The sequence below is a fragment of the Euprymna scolopes genome, chromosome 2, assembly GCF_053919585.1.
Source record: "Euprymna scolopes isolate OS-2025 chromosome 2, ASM5391958v1, whole genome shotgun sequence".
NCBI classification, from domain to species: domain Eukaryota; kingdom Metazoa; phylum Mollusca; class Cephalopoda; order Sepiida; family Sepiolidae; genus Euprymna; species Euprymna scolopes.
The window spans coordinates 204,501,726-204,520,999 of NC_136483.1; the positions used below are offsets into that span (position 1 = coordinate 204,501,726).

At 33.4% G+C, this 19,274-nt stretch overlaps 1 protein-coding gene across 4 annotated transcripts in view; it reads left to right on the forward strand.

Moving 5' to 3' along the window:
* The window catches only part of LOC145302399 (leucine-rich repeat-containing protein 9-like), a 245,664-nt gene that overhangs the window by 210,108 nt on the left and 16,282 nt on the right, over positions 1–19,274 (forward strand). For 2 of the 4 annotated variants that reach the window (XM_080144652.1, XM_080144651.1), the window contains exons 28-31: positions 1,431–1,594; positions 5,027–5,100; positions 13,930–14,147; positions 15,691–15,759. In XM_080144652.1, coding sequence (XP_080000778.1) covers positions 1,431–1,594; positions 5,027–5,100; positions 13,930–14,147; positions 15,691–15,759 — 525 coding nt within the window. The remainder of the gene's footprint in view (positions 1–1,430; positions 1,595–5,026; positions 5,101–13,929; positions 14,148–15,690; positions 15,760–19,274) is intronic. The other 2 variants (XM_080144653.1, XM_080144654.1) reach the window with 1 other exon arrangement.

Below are 19,274 nucleotides of genomic sequence, written 5' to 3' on the forward strand. Positions count from 1 at the left end.
AATTATATTATTTAAGATAGCTGAATAAGTATGTTTTTAATTGCAATCAAAGTGAATACAACAGCATAAAAAAGTATAAGTTCTTGCATGACAACAATAAAAGAAAAATATGTCTGTTTTTTACTTTTATTTCATTTTCTTTATGATTTGAAAATTATAGAAATAAAAAAAATAAAAACATTAATAACGTTTTGAAGATTAATTCCCGAGCAATGCTGGGCATACATCGCACTATAAAAGACCATAAATTTACTTAAATTTACTTTTTGAATGAATGCCACTTGATTTATACCTCCTTTTCCTCCTTCTCTTCCTCCTCCTACCGAATCAATGCCGCATATATCTTTTGACCCCACCCTAAAAGTTGCATTTTTAAAATATAAAAAATAATTAAGAAAGAGATAATATTGTGTTATGGAGTGATTGCAAAAAGACACAACGTTCCTCATTCAATTTCTCAGATTTCTTAAGTGTTATGCACTCTTGATATTTGTAGTTGGAACCCAATTTTTTGTCAAATTAAGCTATGTCATATAAGCATTGAAATGCTCTTAGTAATAGTTAAAATTTGTTGTTTTAGTTTCCATTTCTAATGTTGCGATTAGATAGTTGAATCTCAAAATGAGTTAAAATAATTCAAAAGTGTTTAACTAATGTCTTTGACAGAAATGGGTAGGGATGACAGTAAGCCTAGCAATAATGGTATTAATATAAAAATATTTTCATCCAATTCATCCTATGTTGTTACAAATATGCTTCTGTTTGACACATAAAAAAAATAAACTTACATGTTACTAAATAGTACTATGCTTTTCAAGTGAAATATAATATGACTTGCTAAATGTATAATGTTACTTATTTCACTTTTAAGATAAAATCTTGCTGTTCTTGTGAAGTTCACTTATGCAAAGAGTATTCTTTTGCATGGTAGAAAAATTTCATTGAGATAAAATGTGGAAGAAAAAAATTGTTTGCATCAGGTTGCTCGATTAATAAGATTTGTGTTTTAGAAAATTGTTAATTACAATTCAACAGTTGAGCTGTTTTTTAAATTGGTGTCATTGTGTTTTGGATTCAAGAGTCAGATTTTTTATTTTATTTTTTTATTATTTGTGTGCATGTTTTCAATTTTTCACTACCACAATTAAATTTATACCGAGTTTGTTGGTTTTGCATATTACTGCTACTAGAGTATATTTATTGCTTGTTCAGAACTGAAATTCAAGTTATTTTCTATGATATTGTCTCTTTCTGGAAATCCGTTTTTTGTCTTTGATTCAGAAGTACAAATTTTGGTTTTATGGTTCATTTGTGCGCCTAAAAGACAAAAAGTATTTTTAAAGCACCATTAATCTAGAAAATGATAAATACGTAATGACCTTGTGCCAAACTAGCTATTTTGAAATATATTTTTTATCTCTTTAATGCAGGTATTATGTCTGAATAACAACCGCATTGAATCAATACTTACTCGTCATAAATGTGGGAAGCAAAAAGCAAACCCGGCCCTCGGAGATTCTGAAGATTCGAATGAAGGGGAGATGGATGCTGGCACCAATCGAATTCTTTTGAAACTTGAAGTGCTTCATCTTGGGTAAATGTTCTGCTTAGACTTTTATTTTGTTATTAATATTGAGATATTAACAATAAAGATTTCAAAATCTAAATTTTGTCTTTAAAAACTAATAGACTTGTATAAGAAATTGCTTAATCTGGTTAAAATATCTCAAACTTAATTATTGAAGTAAAAACTAAACTGAATGTATAAGGAATCATAGGAGAAGATCTAAGAGGAGATTTTTTGAGTCTATATCATGAAATAAGCATCATTATTGGTTTAACATCCGTTTTACATGTTAACATGTGTTGAACGGCTTTTAGACATTGGCTTAAAACTAACCTATTTCTGGCATTGTATTTATCTCTCTTTTTCTCAAGCTTGTAGTTAATAGTAGTAATCCTCTGTTAGATTTTCTCAAGTTTATTGTTGAAAGGAGTAATCCTCTGTTGGATTTTCTCAAATTGTTGAAAGGAGTAATCATCTGTTGGATTTTCTCAAATTGTTGAAAGGAGTAATCATCTGTTGGATTTTCTCAAGTTTATGTTTAAAAGAGTAATCCTCTGTTGGATTTTCTCAAGTTTATTGTTGAAAGGAGTAATCCTCTGTTGGATTTTCTCAAGTTTATGTTGAAAGGAGTAATCCTCTGTTGGATTTTCTCAAGTTTATGTTGAAAGGAGTAATCCTCTGTTGGATTTTCTCAAGTTTATTGTTGAAAGGAGTAATCCTCTGTTGGATTTTCTCAAGTTTATGTTGAAAGGAGTAATCCTCTGTTGGATTTTCTCAAGTTTATGTTGAAAGGAGTAATCCTCTGTTGGATTTTCTCAAGTTTATTGTTGAAAGGAGTAATCCTCTGTTGGATTTTCTCAAGTTTATTGTTGAAAGGAGTAATCCTCCGTTGGATTTTCTCAAGTTTATGTTGAAAGGAGTAATCCTCTGTTGGATTTTCTCAAGTTTATGTTGAAAGGAGTAATCCTCTGTTGGATTTTCTCAAGTTTATTGTTGAAAGGAGTAATCCTCTGTTGGATTTTCTCAAGTTTATTTTTGAAAGGAGTAATCCTCTGTTGGATTTTCTCAAGTTTATGTTGAAAGGAGTAATCCTCTGTTGGATTTTCTCAAGTTTATGTTGAAAGGAGTAATCCTCTGTTGGATTTTCTCAAGTTTATTGATGAAAGGAGTAATTCTCTGTTGGATTTTCTCAAGTTTATTGTTGAAAGGAGTAATCCTCTGTTGGATTTTCTCAAGTTTATGTTGAAAGGAGTAATCCTCTGTTGGATTTTCTCAAGTTTATGTTGAAAGGAGTAATCCTCTGTTGGATTTTCTCAAGTTTATGTTGAAAGGAGTAATCCTCTGTTGGATTTTCTCAAGTTTATGTTGAAAGGAGTAATCCTCTGTTGGATTTTCTCAAGTTTATTGTTGAAAGGAGTAATCCTCTGTTGGATTTTCTCAAGTTTATTGTTGAAAGGAGTAATCCTCTGTTGGATTTTCTCAAGTTTATGTTGAAAGGAGTAATCCTCTGTTGGATTTTCTCAAGTTTATGTTGAAAGGAGTAATCCTCTGTTGGATTTTCTCAAGTTTATTGTTGAAAGGAGTAATCCTCTGTTGGATTTTCTCAAGTTTATTGTTGAAAGGAGTAATCCTCTGTTGGATTTTCTCAAGTTTATTGTTGAAAGGAGTAATCCTCCGTTGGATTTTCTCAAGTTTATGTTGAAAGGAGTAATCCTCTGTTGGATTTTCTCAAGTTTATGTTGAAAGGAGTAATCCTCTGTTGGATTTTCTCAAGTTTATTGTTGAAAGGAGTAATCCTCTGTTGGATTTTCTCAAGTTTATTTTTGAAAGGAGTAATCCTCTGTTGGATTTTCTCAAGTTTATGTTGAAAGGAGTAATCCTCTGTTGGATTTTCTCAAGTTTATGTTGAAAGGAGTAATCCTCTGTTGGATTTTCTCAAGTTTATTGATGAAAGGAGTAATTCTCTGTTGGATTTTCTCAAGTTTATTGTTGAAAGGAGTAATCCTCTGTTGGATTTTCTCAAGTTTATGTTGAAAGGAGTAATCCTCTGTTGGATTTTCTCAAGTTTATGTTGAAAGGAGTAATCCTCTGTTGGATTTTCTCAAGTTTATGTTGAAAGGAGTAATCCTCTGTTGGATTTTCTCAAGTTTATGTTGAAAGGAGTAATCCTCTGTTGGATTTTCTCAAGTTTATTGTTGAAAGGAGTAATCCTCTGTTGGATTTTCTCAAGTTTATTGTTGAAAGGAGTAATCCTCTGTTGGATTTTCTCAAGTTTATGTTGAAAGGAGTAATCCTCTGTTGGATTTTCTCAAGTTTATTCTTGATAAGAGTAATCCTCTGTTGGTTAGCAATAGCAGAAGTTCCCTAAACTTACTCCATCCACTCCTTACTCTTGCAATCACTCTAAGTCTTGCACATCCCCGTACTTTAAAAATGAAATAAAACGCCCCTGTTGATTGCAGTGTAATGCTGGTTTTGTGCACTTCTAAGAGGCCAACCCTTCTAGCCTTTGCCATCTATCTTTGAGAAGAGGTTAATTTATTTCTAATTGTCTGAGGCACCCTTAATGAGGAATGCTGACGGGGCTGCTCTGGCATCTTTTGCAGGTAGGAGTCCCTCCTCTCGAGGGTGCTGACTTCCCAATACCACTTTCCAACTCTGGTGTCACAGTTCTTGCAGTGGGAGAGTACTAAATATCCTTCTGAACAATTTCATTGGTCTCATCATCTAAACATATTTTCTTTGACATTTGAGCTCTTCTCCACCTTCATTGTCTATTGATTCCACTGCACTTCTCATGTACCTAATGCTGATAAGTACCTCAACTGTGAGATTTGAATAAATAATCATTTTTCAACTTAAAAGAAATGCTTAAAAGGGCACAATAAACAAATAAATAAATTAGTGTTGAGGCCAATCATTGTGTTGAATTGTGCTACCAAGCAATAATATCTCCCTTTTCTTTTTCTTTCTTTAAATGTTCATGTTATATTAAAATAATCAAAAGGAATATCAATTTAAAAAAAACAACTCTCAAAAACAACAATGTATTTTATCACTTTTTTTACCTTCAAAATGAGCAATAAAAATCCAACACACAAGAATACAAAGATAAATTTATAATTTGTTGTCTCCCTTTTGAATTTAGTTTCTGCCTTCTCTTTTTTCAACGTTTCTCATATTTGGTTATTATTTTACAGTTACAGTAGAACCCTGGGATACGGCATTCAAAATTAGTAACAAAATACAGTACATATATAATACACATGTATATAATCAAATAACATTATAAATAACATTGTAAGGCGGGGCAAATACTGTAACCAGGGGCCAGAAAAACATTGTATTCCACATCATAACCTGAAAAAAAAACGTATCCTAGGGCCACCGTATCCAGGGTTCTACTGTATAATGAAATCATTATTATTTTACAATTATAATGAAATCCTTATTTTACAGTTATAATGAAATCAAGAACCTTGCTCCGTTTCAGTTCAATCGGTTGCCTTCTTTAAAGGCTTTGTTCTTACAAGGTAGGACCATCATCTTTTTTTATTTTTAATTATGATGTGCATAATATATTATTTTATGTATTGATTTTCAGTATTTATTTCAACAGTGTGTAATACATGAATAGAGTTGGGTAGCAAGTTATGAAAACATATATGGCATTTAAGCTCCAGAGAATTAAAATGCCATATATATTTTCATAGCCTGCTATATATATATATATATATATATATATATATATATATATATAAAAGGAACTGTGTGTCTGTGAGTTTGTTTCCTATGGATTCGAAAACTGTTGGATCGATTTTTATTAAATTTCGCATGAAGGTACTTTATGTACCTGGCAGTGTTCTTAGACAGGTTTTGTGTCAGAATGTCTTCTATAAGTATCGATAATCAAAATAATTGGATGACAGAAGGAACAGGCGATTTTCACCAAAGTTAACATCTTACACAGCCGAACATCATAAGTGCATTTAAGAAGTTTTCTTACCACACAAGCCCAAAGACCCAACACACAAAATCAACAGTAGGTTCTTTGAGGCGCGTTTGAAATGAATGTTTCTGTTGAAAACACAATTTCACAATGATACTTAACTTTTTCATTTTATACTTAAATTCAAGTCATTATCACTGCATAACCAGTAATGTTAAGCATATAAGATCAACAGTAGGTTCTTTGATATCACAAGGGCGCGTTCGAAATGAATATTTCTGTTAAGAATTAGGCATTTCATCTATTTCTATGATAATAAAAATATGGAAGCGTGAAACATTTGTTGATCATCATTCGATCCTGGGCAGCGTCGGGTCACCCTGTTAGTATATATATATATATATATATATATATATATATATATATATATATATATACATATATGCACACACACTAGCAGACCGCTCGGCATTGCCCAGTCATAAACTGTGCTAAAATATGATACTTTGATTAATACAAATTTTGTATTTATTATCTTATATTAGACCCAATATATACACTTGTGCCCGATATTATTCATACCCCCCTTGAAAATTGAGTTTATTAGGTGTAACTTTTGTAAGAATTTATTGTTTACGTCCATATTGATACATATTCTTAATAAACCTCTTCTGATCATTTTCGTCATTTTAAAATCTCGGGATACTTGTAATAAAAGAAATATACAGCTATTTATAAAATCTGCAATGTTCAAAAATAATCATACCCCCTTATTTTTTCAGTATTAATCGAGTTTCTGACTGTTTGTTTTCTGTTTGATTCTTATTTTGAATGCTTTTATACAACCTTTGATTAATTTCATTTCGTTTTTTGCATTTTTCAGAAATTAAAATGATATCAACTGAAAACCAATAAAAGAATAAAAATTATTAGAATGAGGAAGAAAAAAGAGCTTAGTAATGATCTTAGTACTAAGATTGTTAATTCATATAAGGATGGTTTAGGTTACAAGTCAATTTCCAAGAAATTTGAGGTCCCTACAGCAACAGTACAGAGCATCATCAAAAAATTCCAGAGCCACCACACAACAAACAACTTGATTGGTAGAGGAAGGAAAAGGAAACCGTCTGCTAGAGCCACCAGGAATATTGTAAGAAGTGTTAATGCAAATCCAACCACCACTAATAAGGACATTTTAGAAAATCTGGAGTCTTCTGGCATAAAAATATCAAGGCAAACATTGCAAAGGACTCTGCATGAAAATGGTCTGAAAGGAAGAAGACCAAGAAGGACTCCATTGCACACCGGAAAACACCTTGCAGCACGTCTAAAGTTTGCTAGGACCCATGTGAATTCTCCAGAGTCCGTTTTCTCAAGTATTTTGTGGACTGACGAAACAAAAATTGAATTGTTTGGCCATATGGATGCTTCCTACGTTTGAAGGAAGAAAGGAGAAGCTTACAACCCAAAGAACACCATACCCACGGTGAAACATGGTGGTGGTAGCCTAATGTTTTGGGGCTTTTTTTCGGCTAGTGGTCCAGGTAGTTTGGTCAAGATAGATGGAACCATGAAGAAGGAGCAATATTTGGAGATACTCCAGAAAAACATTAGACAGGATGCGGAGAAGCTCCATTTAGGACCAAACTGGTTCCTTCAACAGGATAATGATCCAAAACATACTGCCAAAATAGTCAAGAAATGGTTTGAGGATAATCAAATTAATGTTTTGGAATGGCCTAGCCAGAGTCCCGACCTGAACCCTATCGAAAACCTCTGGCACATATTGAAAACTGAGGTTAAAAAGCGGAAACCTAGAAATGTGAGGGATTTGGAGAACTACTGCATTGAAGAATGGTCAAAAATCAGTGTTGATACTTGTAAAAACCTTGTTGATAAATATCCCAAACGGTTACAGGCAGTTATTAAGAATAAAGGGCATGCTATTGATTATTAGTAAGAGAGGTATGAATAATTTTGAACTAGTGCCATTATTGTTTTTCTTTGTATAATGTTTCAAACTTGCATAATTTATTTATTTGTTGAGTTTAAATTAAATGCTTATGCTTGATTTATTGTTTGAAATCCCTTTAATATTGTCTACCTTCTGGTTTGAGCAATATTCTTAGAGAAATCTCAAAGATCCGAGGGGTATGAATAATATCGGGCACAAGTGTAATAATGATTGAAAAAGTTTTTAAAAAAATGACTTGTGTGCCACCACCAAGAATCAAAACCAAAAACGTTTAGCTTACGATTTAATTTTTTCTTTGACGTTAATGCCTGAGCTATGAAGACATGTTTGCTGTGCTCTTAACAGAAATATTCATAATGCCGTCATTTGACCTTCACCTGGCAAATTCCATTTTTTTAATTATCACACTTCTGTATCCATTTTCCCCGGCTAAAACCCAAATATAAAGTTTTGTATGCATTCAAGTACCCTATATATTAAGTTTCATGTCTGTAGACCAAAAAACTGACAGAGAAGTTTGGTAGGCAAATTTTTTTAAATATGTATATGCATGCATAAATATATATAGAAAGAGGTTTGTATTTACTATAAACTTTTTATGCAAATATTACACAAGTATAAATCATGTAGAATATCTGCATGAATATAATTACATGTAATAGTTAATTAAAGATGATCATCCCATGAGAAAACCGAAAAAACTAAAAGGGGATTAATCAAAATGAATGATTAAAAGAATATGCAAATTAGCTAGATTTTTTGCAAATAAATGCAATTCCAATTCCATGATCCATATATAACAGTTGTATTTTCTTTTTAAATAAATAGAAAAAAGGGTTTTTAATATGAATATCAATACACACAAAAACTAATTTATAGGAGTATGAATATATGTGTGTCAGTTAAGTTGCACATAGTTTTCCGCATTTCATCCTCATGAGGATTCCTCAATTCATGTTGCGACATGCTTTTATATGTTCCTGTGGTTCTGGGTTTGTTAGTCAGCCAATCAGAGTTTTTTTTATTAACACACCCATTCACATACCCAGGTTAATTAGGGCTCAAATAACTCTTGCCTGATAATTGCCCATTATTGGCAAAGATAAATGGGTGTGAAATAACAAAGAATCTGATTGACTGACTAGTAAACCCAGTAGCACAGGAATATATTAAAACATATAGCAACATCAATTCCATGCAACAGCTTGACGAATACTCATGAGAATGAAACGTGGAAAATTGTGTGTCGCATAAATGCCATATATATTTTAATAACTTAAATTCAATATGGCGTAATGGAAAAATAAAAAGGTATTTGCAGTTTCTCTTCCAATTTTCGGATTTTAATCATGTCAAGTCACACTTCAATTCCTTTTGGCGGATTGATTGTTGCTATTTCTTCTGATGAGTTAAGGCCATAATAGATTCACTGATTGATATAATAATTAAGTGATTGATTTTGCGCTATGAAACAGATACTGTCAAGAATTGTATAAGTCAACTGAATTAAAGGAATAAATTATAAGATGGTCAACATCATGAATTTTGGAATATAACATTTTGTCATTTATTCTATTTTCTCTCTCTCTCTCTCTCTCTCTCTCTCTCTCTCTCTCTCTCTCTCTCTCTCTTGTGTCACCCTGCACTGATGATTCCCGAAAGGATGAAACACTAGTGTCTGTAGGTATTTAATAATTATTATAGTAAATAATTATGTCAGCCCTTTTAAGAACTCTGTTTCTTATCGTTGAGCACTTTCAGTTGAAATAGTCAGTCACTTTAGATCGCATGCACAGATCATGATGTTATACAGATATAGCACTCTCCCATGATATTAGTGCACAAGTACATGTGTTTGTCAATATCCACCACAGTAACTGGCTTGGATTTTCTACTTACACAGATGTAGCTGGTAGCACAACACATAGCTTCTCTATATCTCATTCCCTATCATAGACGGTTGTATTTCCGACACATTTCTCACAAGATCAACATGCCTCATTTTTAGATCGATTTTTGACCATAGTTCCCAATGATTGTACAAAAAAATGCCCACAGCCCACTTTGGAATGCTGATCATGGTGTGATAATGGTAGAAATCGCCCTAAATTCTCGCCCTAAAACTGAAGACCCACTGCTCAAAACAATGAGGTATTACAAAAAGGCTGACTGGGAAGCCATCAGGGAACTCATCAGAGATGCCCGATGACGAAATATCTTTTCTCTTCCAGCAGAACAGTGTGTAAAAGACCACTGGATGGTCCAAAATTGCAATTGAAGCATATGTTCCCACACGGAAATTCTATAGCAAGCCCCATTCTCCCCAATGGTTTACTTCTACTTGTGCAGCTGCCATTGCTCAAAGGCAGCATGCGTACCATAGATTCAACTGACATAAGTCCAGTTCAAACAGATAGAAATATATAGAAGCTACAAGTAATTATAAGAGAGAAATAGTGACAGCTAAGACATAATACACTGAAACCACCAGAAAACGCATTGGAGCACAGAAATTAGGAACCCGTGATTTTGGAAAATCTACAACAGTGTAGTAAATAATGGGCAGTCAACAATTCCCCCACTATCAAACAATCATCAGGTTGCTTGCATGGCAACCGAGAAGGCTAACCTACTTTCCAGTCGGTTTGCCTCAAACTTCACATTAGACCCGACACACCACTCCCTCCCTAACTTTCCTTTGTAGACAGATGCCACACTTGACGATTTGAAAATCACTCCTTCTCGGGTACATGGTATCATAAAAAACCTAGACACCTCAAAAGCAAGTGGACCCGATCTCATTCCGGCTATGCTATTAAAAAAATGCTCCACTAAGGTTGCTCCATTTCTCTCCAAACTTTACGATAAATGCCTTAATGAATCTTGCTTTCCTTACTGCTAGAAAACTGCTTCTGTGATACCAGTCTTCAAGAATTCTGGTGAAAGAACTGACCCATTAAATTATCACCCCATTAGCCTTCTCCCGTTTTTCGCTAAAATATTTAAGTCCTTAATTAATCAAGCCCTAGTCCAACACCTTACAGCTGCTAAACTCCTGACCGACAAACAATATGGATTTAGACAAGCCTGTTCCACAGCAGATATCTTAACTGTAATCTCTGAACGTATATACCATTCACTAAACAAAATAGGGGAGGGTAGAGCGGTAGCCCTTGATATATCTAAGGCTTTTGACAGTGTATGGCACAATGGTCTTCTAAGGAAAATTAGATCATATGGTATCACTGGAAGAATACAGAATATCCTTCTTAAGTAAGAGAAAAATCCATGTTGTCCTCGACGGTCGTACATCTAAACAATATGATATAAATGCGGGAATACCTCAGGGGTCTATTCTTGGACCTTTATTATTTCTGATATTCATAAATGACCTCCCTGATAAAATTGTTTCGGAGATGGGTATATTTGCTGATGACACCACTCTCTATAACAGGCACGAGGGGAAAACAAATGGAGACATGTCAAAGGAAATGGCAGAAACACTAGAGGATGACCTCCAATCTGTAGCAGAATGGGGACAAAAATGGGTGGTCACATTCAATGCTGCCAAGACTAAACTTGTTTCCTTCAATAATTACAAGAAACCTTCTCTACCACAAATAGCAATAGACAAGAACACATTACCCAAAAGTACTTCCTTTAAACACTTCAGCCTAACATTTACAGGGAACATGAACTGGAATATATACATTGAGAGCATTGCCAAGGCTGCTGCAAAGAAGAGGGGCTCTCTCTACTGTGCTAGATAACTACTTACATCTGAAAGTATCCTGTACCTCTATAAGGCCACCATTCGCCCACGTATGGAGTACTGTTGTCACATTTAGGCTGGTGCATCTGCTACTTGTCTCTCGCTCCTGGACAAGGTTCAAAAGAGAGTCACCAACCTGATAGATCCTGAACTGTCATCTAGGCTTCAGCCTCTGTCCCACCGACGAAATGTTGCATCCCCCTGCCTGTTCTACAAGTATTTTAATGATGAATGCTCTGACAAACTATAAGCACTCGTACCCCCTCGACATGACTACCCCCGACAAACCCAATAAGCAGCTAAGACCCACTCCTTCACAGTAGAGATCCCTAGGTGTAAGAAAACCTACTCTAATAGTTTCTTCCCCAGAACTACTAGACTTTGGAACTCCCTTCCGGGATTCTGCTTTCCCAACTGTACTGACATGCAGAAGTTCAAGTGTAATGTGAACAGACATCTTGTTACTCATCTCCCTTCATAATGCCCCTGCAATCTGTACTTCCTGATAGTAGCCCCCTACTTCAAAGTGGCACTGTGCCTTGTTTGGGGTGAAAATTGATTTTTAAAAAAATCACTGACAGACGTTAAGACATTTAAAAATAAATATTTAAATTTCAACGATATTTCTCACTGTTAAGGTTGGCTGAGATGATTTGTTCCTTGCTAAAAAAGTCAGAAATGACTTCATTGTCAGGTTCGAATCTTCCAAACAGCAGTAATTGTGTCACCCTGCACTAATGATTCCTGAAAGGATGAAACACTAGTGTCTGTGGGTATTTAATAATTATTATAGTAAATAATATATATATATATATATATATATATATATATATATATATATATATATATATACAGAATACTGAGTCCAGGATGGGTAAAATTAATCCCCATAACAGTTTTGCACCATTTTTATATGCTCTAACTCGATTAAGATTATGACATAATGCAACTAAACTTAAATAATTCTTATTCTAATTTTGATTAAAATCAATTGCATAAGAAAAAGCTTAAAATTTAAATGGTTAAGCTTAAGAGGTGTTTAAAAAAATAAAATTCAGGAAATCTTGGTGGATTGCTATCTAATGATTATGCATGAAAATTAATGCATATTTGAACTGTTTGAATTCTCTGATGTATAGTTGTGCCTAGATTATGCCTCTTAAACTGAGAAGTGGAACGCTACAGACATTGAATCAGGTAGTCTACTAGATCATCCAAGAGTTTTCCACGTTGTGTGTGCATTTGTGTGTGTATGACAACCAACCAGGTTTGATACTATATTGTAGAAACAAAAGGTCAAGGCAAACAACAATAAAACGTATGCGTGTCTATGCTCATTTGTTTATTGTATATGTTTACAGAACTGTATCTGTCATCTTAGAATGAATGTTTACTGTTGAACTCTTTTTTGTGTCCATACATACATTATTAGACATACACACACATTAATAATCAGTATGTAAGTTGTATACCATTTCAATGACCATGAAGCGTTATTTTATACATACATGTAAAGACACAAACATTAATGAGTTTATAATGTAGAGAATTATGTATATGCCCAATGACCATGAAAGAACTTTATACATACATAAAAAGACACAACCATTGAGATAATTATATACACACAACAACAATGTTATTTTATACATACATGTAAGCACACAACATCAAAACTTATGAATTTCAATTTCAGTTTAAACGACGCTACATTGTGGAGAAAAAAACTTTACTAATTCATTTCATGTGCATGATCCTCATCTTGAACATTTGAAAATGTCACGATTGAAAGAAAAACACACAGAAAACAAATTGTTTCAATGCCTAATGATGATGCAGATCGTCGAAATTAAGTTGATTTTTTTTTAATTTAGTGGAAGGTTTTTTTTCTGGATAAATTTTCAACAACTGGAAGGTATTTGCTTTTTCCTTCCCCTAAATACTAAGAAGAATTTTACTTTTCTAATGACACCATGCAACAAGGAAATAAAAAAAAAAACACAAGCTGATTCTAATATTGATAAAGGCATCATATTCACTGAAAATTTCATTTTTAACGAATAAATGTTTATTTAATTAAATAATAATCTGCATTGTATTGACTTTCTAAATGTACGAATTTCAATTTGAAATAAGTTATGTTTAAACATAAATTGCCATTTCATTCATATTTCTTACAAGGTTGAATTAAAAAATATGTGCCATATTACAATAATAATTTATTATGAAAATATTATTAAAAAAATTATTATTTTTCAAAATAAAGACCATCACTGTCTATGAGTTTCGGTTAATAACCTGTTTCAAGCTTTTGGATCTGGTCAGAGTACAAATCCTGCTTTTAATGAAAAAAATTCTTGATAGCTGTCTTTAATATTTGCCACATCCACCCTATACTCTAGACGTTGCCCCATCTGACTCTTATCTATTCCTATGAATTTTATAAAAATTGCCATGTTTGGAAGCTTGCAGATTGTAGGCAAAAGGTTTTGAACAATGATAGTCTTTATGTTGAAGAATAATTGTTTTTGAATAACTTCTCACATAGTAAATCATTATTTGAACATGGTGGATAAATCTTTTACTCAACCTAATATTGGTGGTGGTGGTGGTGGAAGTGATGAAGAAGAAATTAATATGTTTTAACAATTCATTTTTATTTTTAGGCAACGAAATCAGTAAACTTGAAGGTTTGGATGGTCTGAGTAGTTTAGTGGAACTTGTTTTGGACGCCAACAGAGTGAAAACGATTTTGCCCTCCACGTTTTCTGGTCTTTCCAATTTGACAGAACTACATCTAGAAGAGAACAGACTTATCAGCCTGGCTGGAATTGAAGATCTTCCAAAACTAAAACGATTGTATCTGGGCAGTAATAAGATTCAGGTAGGTTCTTATCTACTTTATCATTATTGTATTGCATTACGTTTGTATAATTGTAATTAAAAAAAAAAGGATTGTTCTCAGTGTTTGTATGACTTTCTACATTCTCACCTGTTTAGTTCGGTTTCAAGAACTCAGCTATATTCTTTTTATAATGTTTTTTCAGAGGTGGAGTGCAAAGCTTCATTCATATGCAACTAATGCATATCAAACTACATCTCGCCATGATCCTTAAAGATCATCTCATAATCTTGTGCTCAGATCAGCACTCACATCAACTTCAAACACTGCTAGACACTACTAGCCTCTCAAACAGCATTAAGCTTTACTAATTTCTCAAACACTGCTGGACATTACTAGCCTCTCAAACACTGCTAGACTTTATTAGCATTTTGAACACTGCTAGACACTAGAGGCTTGGTGTATTTATAGTTAGTTTATTTTTGAAAAAGGTGGGTGCAGGTGGGTAGGGGTGAATTATTTTCATTTTTAATTTTGATTTTCTTATTTCATATCTTATCTATTTAGTTTATTTCTTGTTAGTTATAATTGTCCTGGTATTAAATGAGATCCGGTTTATAAGGGTGTGTAGTTTTTTCATTAGTATGGCTTCTAGTAATTTTAGTCTTCATGTGCAAGTGTTAAGGTATCGAATTTTAGTATTGTTAGTTCACTCCTACCTATTCTGCACCCACCTTTATAACCAATAAAAAAAACTAAAAAATATACCTAGCCTTAATAAACAAAGAAAACGACAGCAACAACAATTGCTCCTGACGACAATTGGATGTACTGATACCAACCCCTTGAGAAGAATATGGCCGAACAAAAACTTTTGGGCATCATAATATACAACATGCCAGCCGAAACAAAAAAGACTGCTTGGCGAATTGAAAAGATATCCAACAAAATCGGAAAAAAAGAAGACTTCTGTTGTGTTCAATCAGATGTGCTTGAATAATGACTTGATGCCAAAATATACAAATATATACAAATAAATATATAAGAGAAAAGAAAAGAAATTAAAACTGAAAATTAAAATTTACAATTAAATTTATTGGTCGTCAGAATACTCCGAAAACAATTTTCAGAATTCTTATTCCACAGAGTTTCAAAGAATGCTATTCTTGCTATTCTTCTCATCAGAGGACAAAAGGAAAATAGCAAATTATAATTATAGCACAGCTAGAATTTGCTGGTTAAGGCATTAAATGAAACAGCAATTTATGATAGTCATAAATTGCAAAAAAAATGTATTCATGTCTGTTAAAAACATGTGAAAAAAATTGGTAAAAGAACAAAAACAAACTGGGAATAACATTTCAGTGTGCATGAAGATTCATTCAATGGTAAATCTGAAAAGCAAAGGAAACAAATAGTCAGAATTTAAAAGCCAGTAGAATGTGCAAATGAGTTGTAGAGTGAAGAAAACAAAAATACTAATATTTATATTAGATTGAAGTTTACTCTTGCTTGTATAGGGTAAACATTTCATTCGCATTGCCTTGATTGTTTTCTTTATATATAGTTTGTTTTAACTTTTCAGGACATTTCTGAATTTGAACATTTGGCATCTTTGAATTCGTTGATTGACATTTCCCTAATAAACAATCCTGTAAGTAAAACCTTTTAAAAATGTATGTGGTGTATTTAGCTTAAAAGAATTTTGTGTTTTTGACAAAATGTTTTGAAATTCTCAAACTCAATATACAAATATAAGCAGATTTCCAGTTTCTCTTTTGATAACTTTTGCAAATAAATTTACATTATTGCAACAGCCATTTACTATTAATTTCTTGCCAGCATCGACTTCACTGGAATTTAGGTGGCAACAAGCTTCTCAAAGCTAATCATTATTTTTTCATAGTAGTCCCAATTTTTGGATGTTTTTTGTTTTTAGTTGGATTTTTCTTAAACATCAGGTCAATTCCTTTGATTTTAGATATGGTTCAAAGCGTTTCAATTACAACAGGAATCATTTTGACTTCTTTATAGTTCCATACATTAACTAATTTCCATATCAAATCTTGATATTTATTTGTTTTTTCATGTTCTTTTTATTTCACTCTGATATTGAAAATGGTATGTCAATAATTGAGAAAGTTCTTTGTTTTTGTTTAGAAAAATTATGTCAGGTTTGGAATGCCCAAGAAACTTATCAGTTTGTATGTGCATGTCCCAAAGAAGTTTGACCTTGCCATTTTCTTGTATCATTTCTGGTTAATGCTTCTGAGAAAGTTCAATCTAATAGCGTCGTTGCTTTCACATAGAAAGTAAATTTTAATTTAATGTAAAAATGTTTCCAGTTACCTTGCAAAGTTCAAAATGAACCAGTCTGTATTTGGTGGAGGTGTTAATTAAGTCGCCATAACAAATGTCCAAGGAGATAGTACTGGAAAAATTTGTCTTACCTTTTGGCAAGTAGCAATACGCATGTGGCACTATATTTTGTTTTTAATTTATTGTAAAAAAAATAATTTCCTACTGTAATTTCAACTTTTGAGATCTGTGTTTTTTGTTGCGTAATTATGACAACATGTAAATAAGCCGTGTTTCACATGAATGGCTTGGATTGGAGAATATAGAATGAGGGGGCGTGTCAACACGTTTATTCACGCATGGCCACCATATTATTCATTTATTTTACTCGCCAGGAGTAATCACACAAGTCATCATTAATAATTTCTCTCTGAGATCAGCTTGTGGTTTTATCTGGAGTCAGAGTAACAACAAGTCTCCTCAAATTCCCAGTAATCTCCACCAGTTTCGATAACCTTTACAGATGACTGCATTATCGCAACAGCCGCTTACCATTGGTTCCTCATTGACAGCGACTATTGGTCTTCAATGGAATTTGGGTGGCAATAAGTCTCCCCAAGGTGCCCATTCTCTTTGTACTCATCCAGCAGAGGTCTGGCTAGTGCTTTCTCTCCTTGGTCTTTCCATCCTCCTTGATCTTCCTCACTTATTTGGTGTGGTGCCAGTTATGGGGACACACACAAAAAAGGGGTTAGGCGGAAGGAAGGGATGCAGGTGGGTTTATTATTATTATTATTATTATTATTATTAGTATTATTATTATTATTCAGTACTTACTTGGAGTTAATCATAGAGGTTATCATTAGTAATTGCTCATGGATAATAATCGGTATTGTTCCTTGGAATTAAAGTGACAAGTTTCTTTAGAATTTCAGCCCTCTCCACCTCCTTTGCAAATAATTTTGTGTTATCACAACATTGATTTGGCAAAAAGCCATTGGTTTTCTCTGGGATTTAAGTGACAAGAAACTTCCTTAAGATTCTAGTACTCTTACACTCTTCCAGTTAAGGTCTAGTTGGTACTTTTTCTCCTTAACCTTTATGACTACTTGGGGTATTGAAAATATCGGCAAAAAAAGGCGACCTCTCCTTGTAGAAAAGTGCCCAGTTGAGGGTGAAAGAATAAATGTTTTTAGCCAATTTTTCAATATTTGTCGTCTGAAGAATCGAGTTTCAAAACGATGTTGATCTTGTGAAAATCCGTCACCTCTGTCAAAAGTTTTAGGCAGACATACATACATACATACATACATACTTACATTTAAACAGACACATGAGATTTATATAATAGATTATTTGTGTGTATTATCTTTTGGGATATTTCTCTTTTTAACTATTTTCTCGAATCAACTCTAAAAGCAAAACATTGAAAACGTTTACCTTATTCATGTAATAGCATTATACAGATTGGGAAGTGACTGTGGTCTAGTGTTTAATGACACGGACTGACGGCCTGCATGTTCCAAGTTTGGATCCAGTTTGTTCCACAAAAATAACTTTCACTGAGGATGTTGGCAACCTTGTCATAGTCCCTTCTGTAACTACTGGATGTCTTTCTATCCAGAAAGAATTTTGACAAAATTATCAGGGAAACCAATGCCCACAATAGAATCTTTGGATTCAATATAGTTAAATATCTCCCTGATAGTTCCCTGCTTTTGACTATTTGAATTAATTTATTGCCATCACAAAATGTTCTATGCTTAATCTGATCTGTTAATTTGTCACCCCCCCCCAAATATATTAGTCTATTAATAAAAAATTACCAATCAATTATCTAAGTTTTAGAAATCTTCCAGAACAGAGAGAAAAATTTTTTCAATATCCACCATAGTTAAAAATGCCATGACTTTTTAAAAAAGTTTCAATTCTATCTAGTAAAGTAGTTAATCCTAATCTTTTCAATCTCCTTCTGGTATTGTAATTGTTGGTCCACCGACAAAGGATGGATTGGACCTAGTAATTCACTTCTGCTTGGTTATTCATTTGTTCACACTTTTCTCAATAACCACGCCTTGGATTTTTTAAAAAATTTTGCACAAATATTAGTCATGGTGAAAGTAAATTTCTGCTAAAACGCATTTTCTGGGATAACTCTGGTTGCCTCCCTAGGGGGCATTATAGAGGTAAAATCGTTCACACTTTTCTCGCCTTGTTAACTTATTTAATTAGTTTTGCTACTCTTCTCTGTATGCATTCCAATTTTTATGTCTATAAACTGAGCCAGTGAAGTAGTCAATATGGTAAACAAGAAAAAAAAAAACTAGCAGAACAAGTTTAAGGTTTTACAAAGTGGAACGATAAAATTGATATAATTTAATTTCCGTTTGATGAAAGCTGGTTTTATTTTTTTTCTTGCAAACCATCTACTAGTTGGCCAGTTGTGTATAAATCCCAAAAGTGATAGAAACCTTCTATCATGTCTTAAACTGACACAATGTTCAACGAGCGAGATTGGAGATGCGCCGCTGTACAACTCATGCTCTCTACTGATCCAAGTTAGGAAAATAGGACCAATGCTAGCACCCCCAAAATGTGAATCTGGACAGTTAAACACTTGAGAGCACAGCTCAATGAAGTTTCCGATCATGGTTATTACCTTTGGTGTGGTTTCAACTGAAGGCCACATCATGCCACTTCACATCTTCTAAGTCGGCTTGAAAGTCAACATTAAAGTGTACCTGAATGTGCTGAAGAGTGTTGTAATCCCCTGGTGCCATCAGGTAGTTGCTGGTAGACACTAGATGTGCAGGATTCGGTGTCGACCCGCAAGTTGAAAGAGACTCAGGCTTGGTTATAGAAAGAGTGCTA